General features: G+C 41.9%; 1 protein-coding gene across 1 annotated transcript; it reads left to right on the top strand.

Annotated features, from left to right (window-relative positions):
• The first annotated feature begins 13,075 nt into the window (after window positions 1-13,075).
• LOC132380737 (probable G-protein coupled receptor 139) lies at window positions 13,076-15,374 on the top strand. Its single transcript, XM_059949729.1, has 2 exons — window positions 13,076-13,145; window positions 14,494-15,374. Exons 1-2 carry the CDS (start codon window positions 13,076-13,078, stop codon window positions 15,372-15,374), a joined length of 951 nt encoding a protein of 316 aa, XP_059805712.1.
• Window positions 15,375-18,683: the final 3,309 nt, after the last annotated feature.

Genomic DNA, 18,683 nt, shown 5'->3' with positions numbered 1-18,683 from the left:
TCAGGGGAAACAAACAAAGACAACGGCGCCGGGAAATGAACTTCGAATCCCAACGTGTGGGTTGTAATAGCGTCACCTAACGGCTAAGCTACAGTGGCTCCCAGCCTCTAAGACACTGACCAGTAAGTTTATCGCTGTCTCGTCTTAAGCTGTCGTCAGAGGGAATTCGTCATGGCGCCCACTGGTGTAATGACAGTATAGCAATTTTTAATAAATAAATTAAGTGGAGCCTGAAGGTTCTGACTGTTATTTTTGTTATTTATTATTGCCCTGTATGATGTTCTATACTGAATAGTCACTTTATTAGGTACATATGTACACCTACTTGTTAATGCAAACATGTAATCAGCCAATCAGATGGAAACAGCTCAATTAATAAAAGGATGCAGAGATGGTCAACTGATTCAGCTGTTGATCAGACCAAATATCGGAATGGGGAAGAAATGAGATCTCAATAACTTTGACCGTGGAATGATGGTTGGCGCCAGTAGAGAGATTTGAGAATCTCAGTGTTTAGACCACAGAACAGTACAGTTCAGCAAATATCCTTTGGGGCCAACATGTTCTGTGGTCTCAATTAAGTGTCAAAATAGCTAACTGAGCTAATCTCATCCATCATTTCATATCTCCGAATCTTTTCATTTTCCTGGCACTCATGTGACTATCTGAATGTCTCTTCAAATTCTATAAGGTTTACAGGTACCGGCAATTCTCTGTGTAAAAACCTTGCCTCTTGCACTTCCTTTGAAATTAAACCTGGCTAAAGAATTGTAGCAGGGGTCAGGGAGTTAGATTTATCGATAATTTGGACCATCTCTGGTGCGATGTGACCTGTAAAAAAGGAGGCGTTGCACATAAATCCGTGCCGGACCAATATTCTTGAGAGTAGTTTTACTAGAGCTGTTGGAAGTGGTTTAAATAATACGTTAGTGGGATGGGACAAGTATGGTAGAGCTGAGGATGGACCAGCAGTTTGACAAGCAGCTGATGAATATAACGTCAACGTAAGGAAGGCCAAGCGAATGATTGGGTACAAATTCCAGAGCAGGGAGTTAAATTGTTGCACAGAGGCAAAATACGAAAATAGTGAAGAATGCAAGACTGTAGGTATGGTCTTTTACTGTGCAATCGCGATAAGAAGTGAAAACACATGGCGCAATTAGAGATTAGTTGTGGGCATTAGGGAGCTGTGGTTGAAAGAAGACGATAGTTTGGTAACATCAAAGAATATACCTTGCTTCGACCGGTCAGGCAGGAAGACATCGGCTGTGGTGAGGCTCTGTTGGTAAAGATCTCTAGAAAGGCGTGACACAGGGTCAGAAAATGTTGAATTTCTGTGGGTGGAACTCAGAAACTACAAGCGTAAAATACCATTATGGGAATCATAAATAGGTCTCCAAATAATAGCCAGGATGTTGGGTTGAATTTGCAAAGGGGGCTGTGAAAGGCATGTATTAAGGGTAATCACACAATTATAATGGTGGACATCAATATCCAAAGGGATAGTAAAATCAGGTTGCTGTCAGAACGCAAGAGAGACAGTTTGCTGAATGCCAACGGAATGGATTGTTAGAGCAGCTTGTGCCTCAGGCTGTTTGGGGAATAACTAATGGGTGTTGTGTAATATCCGAAATATTATTGGGGAGTTTAACTTGACAGAACTCCAAGCAGTCACTGATTTAAATAGGATTGAATTCGTAGGATTGAATTTTGGAGGGAGAAGCATAAGTCACATGTATCAGTATCGCAAATGGATAAAGGCAATTGCAGAAGCATGAGACGGGAGCTTGCTCTCTTTGGATTGGAGGGGGATATTGGTAGTGTTGACGGCAGTGCAGAGATGGCTGATGTTTCTGGGAATAGTTTACAAGCTGCAGGTTCGATATGACCACAGAAGAAGAAGTTCTCAAATGGTGGGATGAGGCATCAAGGAAAGTTGGTGATCGCAAAAAGCCAATGAAAGGGCACATAAGGCAGCGAAAATGAATGAGAAGTTGGCTGATTGTGAAGCTTTTAAAATCCAACAAAATATAACCAAGCTATAAGGAGGAAAAAAGATGAAATATGAGGGCAAACTGGACGATAATATAAATCATGATACCTTAAGTTTTTTTCCAGTTATATTTTTTCAGTTATATAAGAGTACAAGAGAGTTGAGAGATTATATTGGACCATTGGAAAATGAGGCAGTGATGTAGTAATGGGGGTGGGGGAGAAATGGAAGGTGACCAACAACTACTTTGTACCATTCTTCACTGAGTAAGACACCACCAGGGAGCCGGAGGTCTGTAAATGTCAGGCGGCAGGCGTGAGTGCGATTCATATTATAAAGGAAAAGGTGCCAGCCAAACGACAAGGTTTTAATGTGGATGTCATCTGTGCCAGATGGACTACATTATAGAGTCCTGATAGATGTTGCTGAAGTGTTAACTGATGTTCCAGTCATGACCTTTGAAGAATCACATGATTATGTCATGGTCCCGGAGGACTGGAAGATTGAAAATATCACCCAATTGTTTTGCAAGGGAAAATGGCATAAAAAATGGAAGTATTGGCCAATTATCATAACCACAGTGGTTGGGAAAGGATGAGGTTCTGATGAACTTGGAGACTAATGGCAAAGAAATCTAAAGTCATCATGTTTTTGTGAAGGAAAATCTTGTCTGAGAAATTTGTTATAGTTCTCAGAGGAAGTAACAAGCAGGGTTGACAAAGGAGAGACAGTCGTTGTCATTTACTTGGAGATTCAGAAGGCATTTGATATAATACTACACTTGAGGCTGCTTGACAAGATAAAATCCCATGGCGGTACAGTGGAGATACTTGCATGTATAGAGGAATGGCTGATAGGCAGTAGGCAGCGAGTGGCAAAAATGGGCCTATTCTGGTTGGGTGCCAATGACTAGTGGTATTCTTCAGGGGTTAGTTTTGGATCCTCTACTTTGCAAAGAAAGAATACAGTGTTTGAAAATGTAGATAACACATTTTTGTAAAAGGAGCAATAGTGGGGACCGTTAACTAAATAGGAGACGTTTCAAACATCAGACGTGTAGTTGGACTTAGGGGCCCTCGTGGAAGACTCCAAACGGTTAGTTCACAGGTTGAATCTGCGGTAATGAAAGCGAACGCAGTGTTGGCATTTATTTCAATGGGGATATAAAATAAAAGGAAGCAGATAATGCTGAGGCTTTAGAAAACTCTACTCAGGTCACTCTTGGAGTATGATTAGCAGTTTCGGACATCATATATGTTTTGGTAAAGGAAACAAGAAGGGTAGTTATGGAAACTATGATCATTGAAGAAGAGGAAGTGCTGGCGCTTTTAAAGAAAATAAAAGTGGATAAGTCACCGGTTACTGACAGGATATTCCCTAGGACCTTGAGGGAAGTGAGTGTAGAAATAGCAGGGGCTCTGACCGAAATATTTCAAGTGTCATTAAAAACGGGGATGGTGCCGGAGGATTGGCATATTGCTCATGTGGTTCCATTGTTTAAGAAGGGTTCTAAGAGTAAACCTAGCAGTTATCGGCCTGTAGGTTTAACGTTAGTAGTGCGTAACGTAATGGAAAGCATTCTTAAGGAAGGTACACTTAATTATCTAGATAGACTGGATCTGATTAGGAGCAGTCGACATGGTTTTGTGCGTGGAAAGTCAAGTTTGACAAATCTTATTGAATGTTTTGAAAAGGTTACTAGGAAAATGGACGAGGGTAAAGTAATGGATGTTGTCTATATTGATTTCAGTAAGGCCTCTGACAAGGTTTCGCACGGAAGGTTAGTTAGGAAGGTTCAATTGTTAGATATTAATATTGAAGTAATAAAATGGATTCAACGGTGGTTGGATGGGATACGCCAGTGAGTAGTGGTGGATAACTGTTTGTCAGGTTGGAGGCCGGTGACTAATGGTGTGCACCAGGGATCTGTACTGGGTCCAATGTTGTTTGTCATATACATTATTGATCTAGTTGATGGGATGGTACACTGGATTTGTTAGTATGCAGATGATACTAAGATAGGTGGCGTTGTGGATAATGAAGTAGGTTGCAATGAGATTTAGGAAAGTTAGAAGAGTGGGCTGAACGATGGCAGATGGAGTTTAATGCTGATTTGTGAGGTGCTAAATTTTGGTAGGACCGATCAAAATAGGACATTCAAGGTAAATGGAAGGGCATCGAGGAATGCAGCAGAACAGAGTGCTCTAGGAATAATGGTGTTTAGCTCCCTGAAGGTGGAATCTCATGTGGATAGGGTGGTGAAGAAAGATTTTGGTATGCTGGCCTTTATAAATCAAAGCATTCAGTATAGGAGTTGGGATGTAATGTTAAATTGTATAAGGCATCGGTGAGGCCAAATTTGGAGTATTATATGCAGTTCTTTTCACCGAATTATAGGAAAGATGTCAACAAAATAGAGAGAGTACACAGAAGATTTACTAGAATGTTACCTGGGTTTCAGCACCTAAGTTACAGAGAAAGGTTGAAGAAGTTAGGTCTTTATTCTTTGAATCGTAGAAGGTTGAGGGGGGACTTGATAGAGGTAATTAGCATTATGAGAAGGATAGATAAAGTTGAAGTGGATAGGCTTTTTCCATTGAGAGTAGGGGAGAATCAAACAAGAGGACATGAATTGAGAGTTAGGGGGCAAAAGTGTAGGGATAACAGCAGGGGCAACATGGTAGCTGTGTGGGACGATCTTCCAGTAGAAGTGATAGGGGCAGGTTCGATATTGTCATTTAAAAAAATTGGATAGGTATATGGACAGGAATGGAATGGAGGGTTATGGGCTGAGTACAGGTCCGTGGGACTAGGTGAGAGTAAGCGTTCGGCGCGGACTAGAAAAGAAGAGATGGCCTTTTTCCGTGCAGTAATTGTAATATGGTTATATGGTTACATCTCTGAAAGGATGTGTTGTCATTGTAGAAATTCCAGAGGAGGTTCACGAGGATGATTCCGGGAATTAAGGCATTAACATAAGAGGAAAGTTTGGCAGCTTTGGGTCTGTGCTCACTGGAATTCAGAAGAATACGATGGTATCCCATGAAATCTGCCGAATATGGAAGGATTAGAGGGTGAAAGGGTGGAGGTGGAAAGAATGTTTCCCCTAGTGTGGATATCCAGAACTATAAGAAACAGGCTCAAGATGGAGGGGCGACCTTTTAGAATAGAGGTATAGAGAATTTTGTTTAGAAAGAGAACAGTGAATCTGTGGAATGCTGTGCCACTGACTGCAGTGTAGGCATATTTAACGCGGAAGTTGATAGATTCCTGATCGAACAGGGCACCAAAGTGTATGGTGAGAAGGCAGGTGTATGGGGTTGAGAGTGATCCAGGATCAACTGTTATGGAATGACGGAGCGCACTCGATGGCCTGTATGGCCTAATATCGTTCCTATGCAGTATTGGCCAATAGTCAAATGATTTCTCCTGGCATTTTCTTGATATTTTCTGCATTTGTCGTCGGATTTGTTGGTCTCTTCTTGTGTATTATCATGCATTCTTCGTTAACCATCTGGTCCTGGTCCTGTATTGCCACAAAGATCTGTTCTGCTTCTGAGAAGGCGTCGCAAGTATTAATAGGATTATTAATATTACCATAATCTTCATGGAAAGGTTTAAGAGATTGACCCTCACACTCAAACAAAATGATACATAACCGTGTTCTTGATGAGCATCATCTGGTTCAGCAAATAAAGTTTCATATAAAACTGAATAACCATTTGTAGATCACACTTGGATTAGGCAAACATAGATATGTTTATTTAATCATTTATTATTTATCTCATGGTGATGCAGCGCGAAGTAGGCCCTTCCGGTCCTTGGGGACTCGCCGACCCATCAATCCACGACAACCCCGATGTAACCCAAATCTAGTTACGGTGCAATTTACAATGACCAAATAACGTACCTGCCACGTATTTCGTCTGAAGGAAGAAACCGGTGCGCCCTAGGTGAACACTCGCGGTTCACGGTGAGGACCTACAGAGGACATTGAACTCTGAACTCCAGCACCTGAACCATTCTTTTATTCGCCTCTATAACGAAGGCGCTACCGTCGCACCCATGAATTTGAATTTGAATCCTCATGCTACTGTTGCACGTTTGTGGAAAGCAGTGCCTGAGAAATGAAAGTCTTATCCACGATGTAAATCTCAGAATCTCCGGCGGAGTTTTTACTTTCAACACACTCTCTCATTTACCTTGACTCCTCCAGTTCTGCACAGTTCAGGAGTGGTAGGGAATTCTTAAAGTCCCGACTCCAAAATGCACCAAAATCGTTAAAACCCATTTGAAAACGACGTCAGCATCCTTTGCAAGGAAACAGCCCAACGTCGGGACAATATATAGAGACATGTGGAGCTTATAGATGAATATAGCAGGCAGCAGGCCCTGAAACAGGTGCCCAATTCCCAGTATTGTCAGCGATTACGAAGAGAAATAAATAAATATATTCTTAGAGCAAACACGAGGAAATCTGCTTGCTGGAAATTCAAACAACAACGCACAAAATGTTTCGGGCCGAGACCCAACGTCGACAGTGCTTCTCCTTCTAGATGCTGCCTGGCCTGCTGTGTTCCACCAGCATTTTGTGTGTTGTTAAATATACTCTCAAAGCCTTTTAATCGGAAGTAGAGTATTGTGCCTATATACAGCTTGGGTGTCTAATTCTTCTGCACAGCACTGTACCTCTCAACGTGGAGCAGAGAACGAACCTGTAAATCTGCTGGGAGTAATAAATATTAGAAACGGCGAAGATGGATTTTCGTTGGAGAGGTGTGCGACAGGTGCAAAGAAGGAATGCCTGAGGCGGGTGTTCACATCGAAGTAGAGACATGGAGCCCAAGATATCGGACAAAGTATTTTAGTTCCAAATAATTGGCTTATTGATCATTACATAATCTCTCTATTCCCATCGCCCGCTCTGCCACTTTTTCCCAGGCATGATACAGAGAAAAAGTGGCAGAGCCCTCTCAGTCCACATCAGAGACTTATATCATAATCAGGATTATCATCACTCACATATGTCATTGAATCTTTTTTGAGGTAGTTATACAGTGAAATAATTTAAATATACATCCGCATAGTTCTCATGAGTCGTTCTCCACTTATCTAGTCTGATGTTCTGCTGTTTGAATGAATTACTTTAAGTTTACTGATGAAGGTGCGTATAATTTCAATTCATAGTAGGTGTGTCAAGGTAAAAATAATCTCGGTTTTTTTACTGACTTGATGCACAATGTCCGTCTGATTCAATGAATTAGAGAGTGGCTTTAAAGGTCGAGAGAACAACAATGGGGTTAGAGAGTTGCCCTCGGAAATGGCTCTGTTTATTTTGACAACGGTGTTTGTTCTCTGTTTGTTGTTGGTAGATAGGGTGCTTATGTTACTCCAATGCCTCATCAGATGTTGATGGCGTATCACAAGTGTAGTGCACATTTTAGACATATGAAGAAACTTCTTTAACAATGATTGTGAGAAGGAGACAAATCATTTTTGGTAATCAATATAGGAACGTGAAATATTTCTACTTTTTCACCAAACTTGATTTAGAATTAATTCTTCTTCACGTCCTTTCATACCTTTATGGTAACCTTTCTGTTATTCTGTAAGTATATTATGATTAGTTACGAGATGCATGATATTATATTTTTATGTCTCGTTTTAAAACAAGTAATAGGAAGATATTCGGATGCATTGTTTCTGACTTCTTCTTCGGGTAAAAGATATATTTTTCCTTATAACCAAAATAATCAGGCACATTTTCAGGATTTTAAAGATAAATATTAATACGTATTCATATTTACGGATGAAGGCAAGTTATTTTTATACCAACATCTATGAATATTATCACTTTTCAGTTGTGCGTATTTTTATAACCTCTTTTTGCATATTCATTGGAACTTCAGGAATTTGCATTTCTTCAGTCGTGTGTGAGCTGTTTTTCCTCTATAATCCAGCTTGGTCATCTTCCTCGTCATCCAAGTGTGATCTTTTCTCAGTTCCAGCTGGTCAAAGATGAGGAACGGGCAAAGCCAAAAACTCTCATTTCTCAATTGCTAGGAATTTCGGACTAATCTAGTGATGTTTCGTATTGTGCGTTCTAAAGCTTTTCATGTTATTACCGTGCAACCCTAATCGTTTAATACTATTGTGTAGTGCCTTTTGTATGATACCATTTGGAGATATTACTATCGGGACAATTTATGCCCTGTTCATGTTCCATAGTGATTCAATTTCCTCTGTTAATTCAACATCAGTATGATGTTTCTGTCTTATTGATTTCCGTATTAGAATGTGTTTTACAAATGACTATATCTATTAAGTAAGATGTTCCCGTTTGCTTGTCCTGTGTTATTATATCTGGATGATTAATATGGATTGTCATATCTGTAATAACGGTTCCGTCCTAATATAATTTATGGGGCTCGGACATTCCGCACTTATGGCAAGTTATGTTTTATGATGAGTTTGCATTTTAATGCAAGATTTCGCTGAACATTTTGATGTGCGCCTGAAAAAGTAATCAGATTAAGTTAAACTGCTACAGGATCCTGTAATGTGCTGCACTGATTTTGGTTTCTCTTGGCATTTTCTGCATTTGTCGCCTTAAATGTGTTGGTCTCGTATTGTAATTTATTTAGTTTGTGGTTTTGTGTGACCCACCTGTATTTCGACAAGGAACGTTTCTCTTTCTGGGACGAAGTCTCTCCAACATTATTCTGATTATTATTAAAATTGAAAATAATATTCCGCATAGATCTGGATCCCCTTTTGTTAACCACATTAGGCTCAGGCAAGCGTAGAGCTTTTTACTTATTTATTATTTATGTCATTAGTGTTGCAGCGCGGAGTACGCACTTCCGTATCTTCGGGCTATTGCGGACCAAGCAATCCCCGTCAACTCCAATTTAACTGTAACTATATCACAGTACCATTGACAATGACCAAATAATCTACCTTTTACGCCTTTGGATTGCTAGAAGAAACCGGAGCACCCAGGGACAACCCACACTGTCCACGGGGTGGACGGATAGAGTGCTTTGAACTCTGAACTCCGGCTCCCCCTCCCCCCACAGGAGTCGACATGCGAGCCCGGATGCGAGTGGAATCGCCCCCGACATGCCGGTTTCTTATTGCGACCATCAGGAAGGAGGAACCCGAGCTTATAGACAATCAACGATTTAGTATCAGTTCTTGCTCCCCAGTTTCAGATTTCTGAAACTATAATTAACCTACGTACACTGACTCGCCATCTTTGGTTCTTTAGGTATGATGATTAAAAAATTGGAAAATAATATGTTACTGCAACCAATGCCTTCTCAGGAATTTTTTAATCATAAGTAGGCCAGAGCTGGAAGCAGACGAATGTTGTGGTCATGTCCGTTAACTACTCATGTCAGTAATTTTCCTTTTCCCCGTGTTCCACTGAGCTCCTGGATTAGGGCACCTGATCCCCATTCGAAGCGGCAGCATAAAAACTCCTGTTTACTTCTACTCGCTGCTGGTTCGTCTCATCAGCAGTGCGGATATACTCGTTCTGAGACGCCGAGAATGAGTCGAGTTGAGAGTCTGCCGGGTCGGGTGGAATCTGCGTGGGCCGTGTTGCAAGCGTGTCATTCGCAGTTCCCGGGTCGAATCGAGAATCTTCCATGCAGCTGCTCGAAGCCCGGACTCTAGGGTCTGTCGTTTTTTTCTTTGTCGACTCTTGTCCAGTTGAGTGTTGCCAGCCGTTTTGACGTTGCTCAGAGCCGGGATGCGAGTGGACTGTCGGAGCCTGTTTTAGTCGTCTTGCGTCCAGCTGAGCAGCTCCCGCCGTTTGACGCGACTCCGAGTTGGGAATTCTGTCTCTTCGTGTTCAAGTCCAAGTTCAGCCTCAGTGTTCCAGTCAAGACCAAGTCTAGGCTCTTTGTCCAGGTCAAGCTCAAGACCTGGCTGCGATTAAAAGTCAAGTCCAAGACCTTTCTCCGAATCCCAGTCAGGTCCAAGTCCTGGCTCCGAGTCCAAGTCAGTCCAAGTTCTGACTCCTAGTGCAAGTCATGACCATCCTGGCTCCGAGTCCAAGTCATTCCAAGTTCTGACTCCTAGTGCAAGTCATGACCGTCCTGGCTCCGAGTCCAAGTCAGTCCAAGTTCTGACTCCTAGTGCAAGTCATGTCCGTCTTGGCGTCGAGTCCAAGTCAAGTAGATGTCGTGTGTCCAAGTCCAAGTCAATTTCCGAGTCCAAGTCATCTCCAAATCCTTCTCCGTGTCTGTGTGCTGCACTTAGGTAAGCTTCCAGTCGCTGCAGACACCCATTGCAACAGCGAGTCAACGTCGACTCCATTAGATTAACCCAGAGACCAGGATGAAGACAATATTTCAATGTATTGCTTGCGCAAAGCAACAGATTTGACGACTTAGAGCAGTGGTATAAAACTGGAGTTTTGATCCTAATGTTCACAGCATTTCGATAACGTTGCAGTTTGAAACACCAGCGTTAACTGCTACAGAGGAGGAGTTGTTCCAGCAATTATTTTAGAGTAATGGTCCAGATGGGTTTCTTATGCCACCTGCGTCTCTACGTATTTTCACTGGCGGCATCGCGGCCTGGTATGGAAACACCATTGCCTTGGAACGGAAAATCCAGCAAAAGGGAATGGATTCCACCTAGTACATTACAGTTATAGCTCTCACTACCATTGACCACACCTACATTAAACTCTGGCGTAGGAAAGCAGCATCCATCATTAGGAATCCCCACCACCCAGGCGGTGCGCTCTTCTCGCTTCTGCCATCAGGTATAAACTACAAAAGCCTTAGTTTCGGACTACCAGGTGAAAGAAGAGGTACTACAACACAACCATCAGGCTGTTCAACAAAAGTGGATAACTGCATCACTTGTCCATCAAATGAGATGCTACCATAACAATGATCTCAAGTTGAAGTATCTTTATCTCTTTATTTCCTGCTTTTCTTTTATATATATATACTCACACCCACCAACACGTGTGTGTGTGTGTGTGTGTGTGTGTGTGTGTGTGTGTCTGTGAGACGTAGATATACCCTAATAACAAGATCAGTTTGTAGCTTTGATATGAATGTTGCAATCCAATGTGAATGAGTACGATTCTGGTACAGAAAAATGTGGTTTGCAGCATGGCTATTATCCTGGCAACATGCTGATTGCTATCTATCTATCTATCTATCTATCTATCTATCTATCTATCTATCTATCTATCTATCTATCTATCTATCTATCTATCTATCTATCTATCTATCTATCTATCTATCTATCTATCTATCTATCTATCTATCTATCTATCTATCTATCTATCTACCTGGTTATTTATTTATTTACCTAATTGTTTAATTATTTACCTACATATTTACTTATTTAGTTAGTATTCGATCGTTGGTTGTTTTGCTACTGTGCAGGTTTGCCTTGATTGTATTGTCTTTCATTGCGTTTACTGTGGACGCCCGCATGTAAATGAATCTCCAGGTTTGTATGCAGGTACTTTAAATATAAAAGAACTTTGAACTTTGCACTTTGCCTGGGTGGTGTACTTGAGGTTTCCCCGTTCACCTACACGTGTCTCATACTCCTCTCAAACTTTGCCATTCTTATACCTGCCAAAATTCAAGTTGACGTTAAAATTCACTTGTTGTTTACCTCTCCTGCTGCGTTTGAGTTTATTCTACTCTTATTGACTGCACCAGATGCTGATCCGGCATTAATCATCTGCCACTGAATTACTCTGCGTTCTTAGTCGTGTGTCTCAGATTTCGGAAGTCGTCATGAGCTTAGTTTGTGTGCAGGCGGATTTTTGCCTTCCCGTTTCGGCCGAATGTCTGAAAGTCATAAGAACATAAGGCTGCGGAGCAAGAGGTTATTCTGCCCATCGTGCGCTCGCCATTCCATCCTGGCTGATTTGTTATCCCAACTTCATTCTCCTACCTTCCGCCCATAATCTTTGATACACTGATTGATCAAAATCCGATCAACCTCTGTCTTAATGACTTGGTTCCACAGCGGTCTGTGGCAAGGAACGATTAAAGTATGAACAAAGCCTGATGGCTCTGGTCCTCTGTTCTCCGGATGTTTGAAGAATGGAGCCGGAGAATGATCTCATTGAAACCTATCGAATATTGAAAGGCCTACCTTGAGTTGAAATGGAGAGGATATTTCCATTTGAGTTGAAATGGAGAGGATATTTTCCATGGTTGTCCATTTTGAGCAGAGATGCAGAGAGTATCTTTAGCCAGAAGTTGGCAAATCTGTGGAATTAATTGCCTCAGACGGCTGAGCAGAGCAAGTCACAAGGTGCATTTTAAGTGGAGATTGATAGGTTCCTGACTTGTAAAGGCGTCAACGGTTACGAGAGGAAGGCAGGAGAACGGGTTGGTGAGCGATATAAACCAGTCATGATGGAAAGGTAGAGCAAATGCAATGGGCTGAATGGCCTAATTCTGCTTCTCTCTCATCTGATCATATGTCACGTGCTTGGCTGATCGAGTATTAGCAAGCAGGTCTGTCTGTGTACCTGATGAAGTCACCAATGTGTGTATGTATACTATATATTTACAGCTATGTACATATACATACACATAACATGCATTATATGTAATACATCATTTATAATATCGTTTATATCATCAATTCATATCACATATCACATATCATATTGGTGTCTTCGGCATGACCATTTCGGAAACTGAAAAGCATTTATTGAATTTTTTAGATTAAGGTTTAAAAGTGTATACAACACATTCCCCGTCCCCCTCCACGCTACCCCATACAAGACAAATCTCATAGTAAAGCGAGAAAATTTTCAGTAATTTCCGAATTCACGAAGTTCTGATGGGGATGTTACTAATTCTGTTCGTTCGTTAGCTGTCAGCAAAGGTAATTGTGACGTCACTCATTGTGTTTGTTTCCTGACTGTACTTGATATTAATGTCATTCCCCGTGACTGAATTGTAAACAATATGAACTTATTTAGCTGACTCTCGCAGTTGAATGTCAAGTGTATTAAGGACTGTTACGAAATCGACAAAAGAACGATTGATGTAAGGAACTGGTCTCGCTCACACACGGAAAATGCACGCAACTCCTCGAGGCCTGGTGTACGCAATTTATTACACGGCTCTTGCAGTGATCGCGGTACCAGGTAAAGCAGTTCTTTCTATTTTAACATATACAGTCTTACGCCTTATGCTCTTGTGAACTTTATGAATTTAATAGCTGAGCAGTTTTTTGTATCAAAGAGCAAGTCAACAGCTGTACCTAATAAAGTGGCCACTGAGTGCTTTCATGATTTATAAGTTTAAAACCAGTACATAATATTTATTACATGTACAGCAATGTGCAAAAGTCTTCGGCACATAGTTTTGGGTGCCTAAGGCATTTGCAGAGTACTGTTTCTCTTAAATGAATCCAGAACGGCACTATATATATACACGCAACTAGGGCGTATGCACAGAACAGTTTATAATCTATAGATATAACTTATACATAAAGTCATATAAATTCATACCACTATACTCGTCATGACAAGGTCAATGGGAACGGTGTTTCAATGTATAGGGTAGGGATTGATAAGAGTAATCAGCCTACAGGAGTTTTCGATATTTAACTGGACGCCTTTCTTGACACAGCAAACGTACAGTAGCTATTTGGCAGATCATAAAGCAATTAAATGACATCCTTTAGATGTTGAGAACACGCCGCAGTATCTGTAATAGGAGTGAAAGCGTCTTTACAACGCTGTATTAACGGTTGATCTCATTTTTAACTCTTCATCCACTGATTTCGCCCTATTTAGGACTATTGCTCTCATTTTCCGAAGTGGGTTAACGCTGGAGCAAATATCTTCTACATTACAAAGGCGTTTTCGTCTGCACTAGATGTTTTATTTTCGTTCTGGAGACTATTGAGTGCGAAAATCCCAAAAGATCAGGAGATCTGAGACACTCAAACACCCCATGTAGCACCAACAATCACTCCACCATCAAGATAATTGTGATCACATGGTTCCCCATTCTGATACTTGGTCTGAACAGCAATTGAAACTTTTGACCTGCGATGCCTAATTTCTTTTATGCCATGGTGCTTATCACTAACCGAAGGTTCCGTTGACCCCATATTGGGAACACCGCCACCTGACACGTCTGTATGTTTTTATGTAATGAGTTTTTTCCACGTGATTAGCTGATCAGGTGTGCACTTGTTCAGGTGTCCTTAATGCAATGGACTCAGTCTGTATTAGATAACTGTGCATTAATCAGTCAAGTCCAGGAGGCTTTTTCTGTACTCGGTTAAGCTCCTGGTCACTGTGGTTTCATTAGCAAGTCGCAATGCAGCCAATTAAGAAAACCTCCATTGCAGAGCATCTATAAACCGCTGTCAAAGTTTGATGCGTGACGTGCCGAAGTTATGAAAATTTTTACGCTGAAACTTCTGAATTAATTCTACTGCGAGTGTGTTTTATCACTAATCTCAAATTGTTTCCCCCACAGTTAACATAGTGGCCATTGTGATTCTGTCCCGAGGGAAATGCGGGCTGTCCCGATGTATCAGCCGCTACGTCGTATCCATGGCTGCGACGGATCTTTTGGTAATCATCACCGCCGTGATTTTAAACCGGATTCCCGCTATTTATTTTCCCGGAAGTTTCCTATCCATCACACCCGCGTGCAGTTTGAGCATTGCGTTAATTAACGCCGCCACGGACAGTTCGTTTTGGTTAACAGGGACGTTCACCTTTGACCGATATGTCGCCATCTGCTGGCAAAAACTCAAAGCAAAGTACTGCACCCAGAGAAGCTCTGGAATTGTTATCTCTGTCGTCTGCACTTTGGGCTGTGTGATCAACATACCCTGGTACTTTTTGCTCGAACCCATGTACGTCATTGACAACGTGCCCTGGTATTGCAAACAGAAGGACGATCGATATTCTGTTATCCTCTGGACAATATTTGATTGGACGGATCGCGTTCTGACTCCTTGCCTCCCGTTCCTGCTTATTCTCTCCTTTAACACTCTGACTGTTCGGCACATTTTAGCAGCCAGTCGGGCCCGTAAGAGACTCTGTAGCTGCCCCATGGGAGAGAAACAGTGTGACCCGGAGATTGAAAGCCGCAAAAGGTCCATTCTCCTGCTCTTTGCAATCTCGGCATGTTTCATCCTTTGGACTCCGTATGTTATCCACTTCCTTATTCAGCGATTTCACGTTGGCTATACAATTAATGGCTACAGCGAACCCAGATTCATCCTGATGGAAATTGCCAATATGCTTCAGATGTTGAGCTGCTGCACAAACACGTTTATCTATGCAGTGACTCAAAACAAATTCCGGAAAGAGTTGAAAGTGCTGATGAAATGTACGCGGAACATTTGATATTATTCGGCTAAGTCGCAAATGTGGCATGTTCCTGAGTAAAGAACAATTGTATTAAATGTGCAAACACGTTCCGTTTGAACAGCATGTCATTGTGCTGCAAACTTCAGACGCAATTTAATTGCATGTAAATACGTCATTATTTTACGAAAATAATAACTCAATAGTCTGTTTTCAGATATTGTGGAAATAAGTAGGCATCTATGCCCTCCCGATATCCCCTCTCTCCGCTTTCCGCAGTGTTTTCTCCCTCCGTGATTTCCTTGTCCATTTGTCCCTCCCCTCTGATTTCCCTCCTGGCCCTCATTTCTGCGAGCAAAAGAAATGCTACACCTGCCCATTCACCTCTTCCTTTTTCAGCATTCAGGTCCCAAAATCGCCCTTTCTGTTGATACAACACTTCACCAGTGAGTCTGTCAGGATCATCTGGGGTATCCAGGACTCCTGCTGTGTTTTCCAATTCATCGATGATACTCGACGTACAGCGTCGTGCCCTACCCTCCATCCGCAACAAACAGAATTTCCCGCTGGCCAATCATTTTAATGCCAGTCCCCTTTCCTATTGCGAAATTTCGATTCATGGCCTCCTCTACTGCCATGACGTATCCATTCTTAAGATAGAGAAAGATCGCCGCGTAGTCTGCATGGATAGCTTCCAGCCTGAAGGTTTAAACAAGGATTTCTCTAATTTCTGATAACCTCTGCCCCTCCCCTTCTCTTCCCCCATTTCTCTATCTAGTCTGCTCTTAACTCTTCTCTTTTCCGCAAATTCCTCTCACTTCTCTCTGGTGCCCTTTCTCCTTGAATTTTTCCCATGGTGCACTCCCTTCTACTATCGGATTCATTCTTTTGCAGACCTGTACCTTTGCACCTATCACCTCTCATCTTCTTACTTGAATGTCCTCCGTCATTCACTCACCTTCACCATCTCCTGAGTTGACGGATCACTTTCGATTTTCTCTCCTTTCCCTCCCCCGCATTCCTATTCTGGATTCTTCTCCCTTCCTTTCCAGCCCTGATGAAGGGCCTCGGCCTGTAATGTCAACTATTTGTTCCCTTCCATAGATGCTGCTTGACCTACTAAGTTTGTACATTTTGTGCACATTGCTCAAACCGTCCACCATCTGGCGATGGTGTAATTTTTGTAATGAGTCGAAAGGAAAGTAATTTTCCATTCTCATCCTTCTCTCTTCTTCCATTTCCCATTCAATTTACCTCTTCTGCTCTCCACACCTACTTATCACCTTCCCTGGTGGTCTTCCTACTTTCCTTTCACCGGTCGACTTCTCTCCTCTCCTGTGACATTCTTTCTTCGACAGCCATTTCCCTTTCTCCACATACAAGCTCCGAGCTTCCCTCTTTACGCCCAAACCCATTAACCTGGCCTCACCTAGTGGCTTGTACACTTCCCCTCCCCTACCTTCCTATTCTAGTTTTTGCTCTCTTCCGTTCAATACCTGCTTAAGTGCTTCGGCCGGGAGCGTCGTCTCTTTATTCCAATCATACTACCTAACCTGGTTTGTTCGTCCAACATTTTAGATATGCTTCCCAGGAGATTAGCAGTTTTTTATATTAATATTCTTATAGCAACATCAACAAATTACATTCAATACAATCAGTTGCCACTACGTTTTGACTGTTTAACCCAGCCACCCCAACCCTCATCGCCATTTCCCCCCTCCACCCATCACTGATCCACAGTCACAATCCCTCTCTACCCCTTCCTCCCCATCTCCATCCCTCTCTCCCTCCCATACCAGTCCCCTCCACCAACCAACTGAATAGCAGTGCCTACACAGACAGAGATGTCCTATTTTAACAGATGATCTTTTAAGTTAGATATCAAATTTGTTCACATTAAGATTGTGTTTTGTCGTGCATCACGTACTCTTGCTGATGATAGTTCCAGGTAAGAAATGTCCAAAAAACTCCTAAGCCAGTGAAATATCATGAGGAGGTTTCCAACGCTGGGCTACAATCTTCTTAGCTGCAATTAGACCTGCCAGCCATACTTTGCGTGTTTTTTTCCGTAAGGGAAAGGTGGGAGTCATCATTTAGAAGTTGTGCAGCGGGGTCCAATGGTAATTGTACCCCCGTTAGTTCTGTATGAGTATTCATGACCTTCCCCATAAACCAAAGACCCCTGGAAATTCCCATACAACATGTATAAAAGAGCCAGCAGTTCCGTGGGGGCGAATTAGCAAAATGGGTCAGGAAACAGTCCCATTTGATGTCTAATTCTCGGTGTTAGATGTGCTCAATGTAATATTAATCTGCGTAGGCGGAGACACTTTACTTTTATCTGTATTAATTAACATCAGAGTAGATTCTGACAGATTAATTTTGTATCCTGAAAGAAATCCAAATCGCTCCAGTGTTTTTTTAAACATAGTGGAGAACTTGTTGAACATTTGCCATATAAACTAGTGTATCGTCCGCGTAAAATGATATCAAATGTGATGTTGGACGTATTGTAACAGGTGAGATCTGAGGAGAGTTTCTAACTAAATGTGTAAGCATTTCAAAAAATATAGTAAAAATTAAAGGAGACAAAGTGTCCCCTTATAGTGTGCCCCGTTCTATGTCAAATAAATCTGAGAAACCTTCTCCCACACATACTTGGGCTGAAGGATTGGTATACAGTGTTTGAATCATATTGCTAAATTTATCGCCGAACTTAGGACAATTCACAATGCCCTATTAAACCCACCCGATAACGTTTTTGAACTATTGGAGAAAACCAGAGTAACAGGGGTAACCTCACGTTTTGTCCGGGAAAACGTAGGAAGACAACGGCGCCGGGAAATGAGCTCCGAATCCCGACGCCCTGGGTTGTAATAACATCGCCTAACCGCAAAGCTGTATTGGCGCCCAACCTCAAAGACAATGGCCAGGAAATTTATCGCTGTCTGGACTTTACTGTCGTCAGAGGGAAATCGTCATGGCGACCACTGGTGTAATGACAGTCTAGCAATTTTTAATGCTAGACTGATTAAGAGGAGCCGGAAGATTCTGGCTGTTATTTTTGCTATTTATTGTTGCTGTGTATGATGTTCTATAGTGAATGGCCACTTTGTTAGGTACATGTGTACACCTACCCGTTAATGCGGATATGTAATCAGCCAATCATATGGAAACAGCACAATTAATAAAAGGATGCTGACATGGTCAAGTGGTTCAGTTGTCGATAAGACCAAATATCAGAATGGGGAAGAAATGAGATCTCAGTGACTTTGACTGTGGAATGATGGTTGGTGCCAGAAAGAGTGATTTGAGAATCTCAGTGTATAGACCACAGAACAGTACAGA

This window comes from Hypanus sabinus, chromosome 24 (genome assembly GCF_030144855.1).
Source record: "Hypanus sabinus isolate sHypSab1 chromosome 24, sHypSab1.hap1, whole genome shotgun sequence".
Taxonomy (NCBI): Eukaryota; Metazoa; Chordata; class Chondrichthyes; order Myliobatiformes; family Dasyatidae; genus Hypanus; species Hypanus sabinus.
The sequence above is the reverse complement of the archived record's forward strand: the minus strand, read 5'-3'. Positions and strand labels throughout refer to the sequence as shown.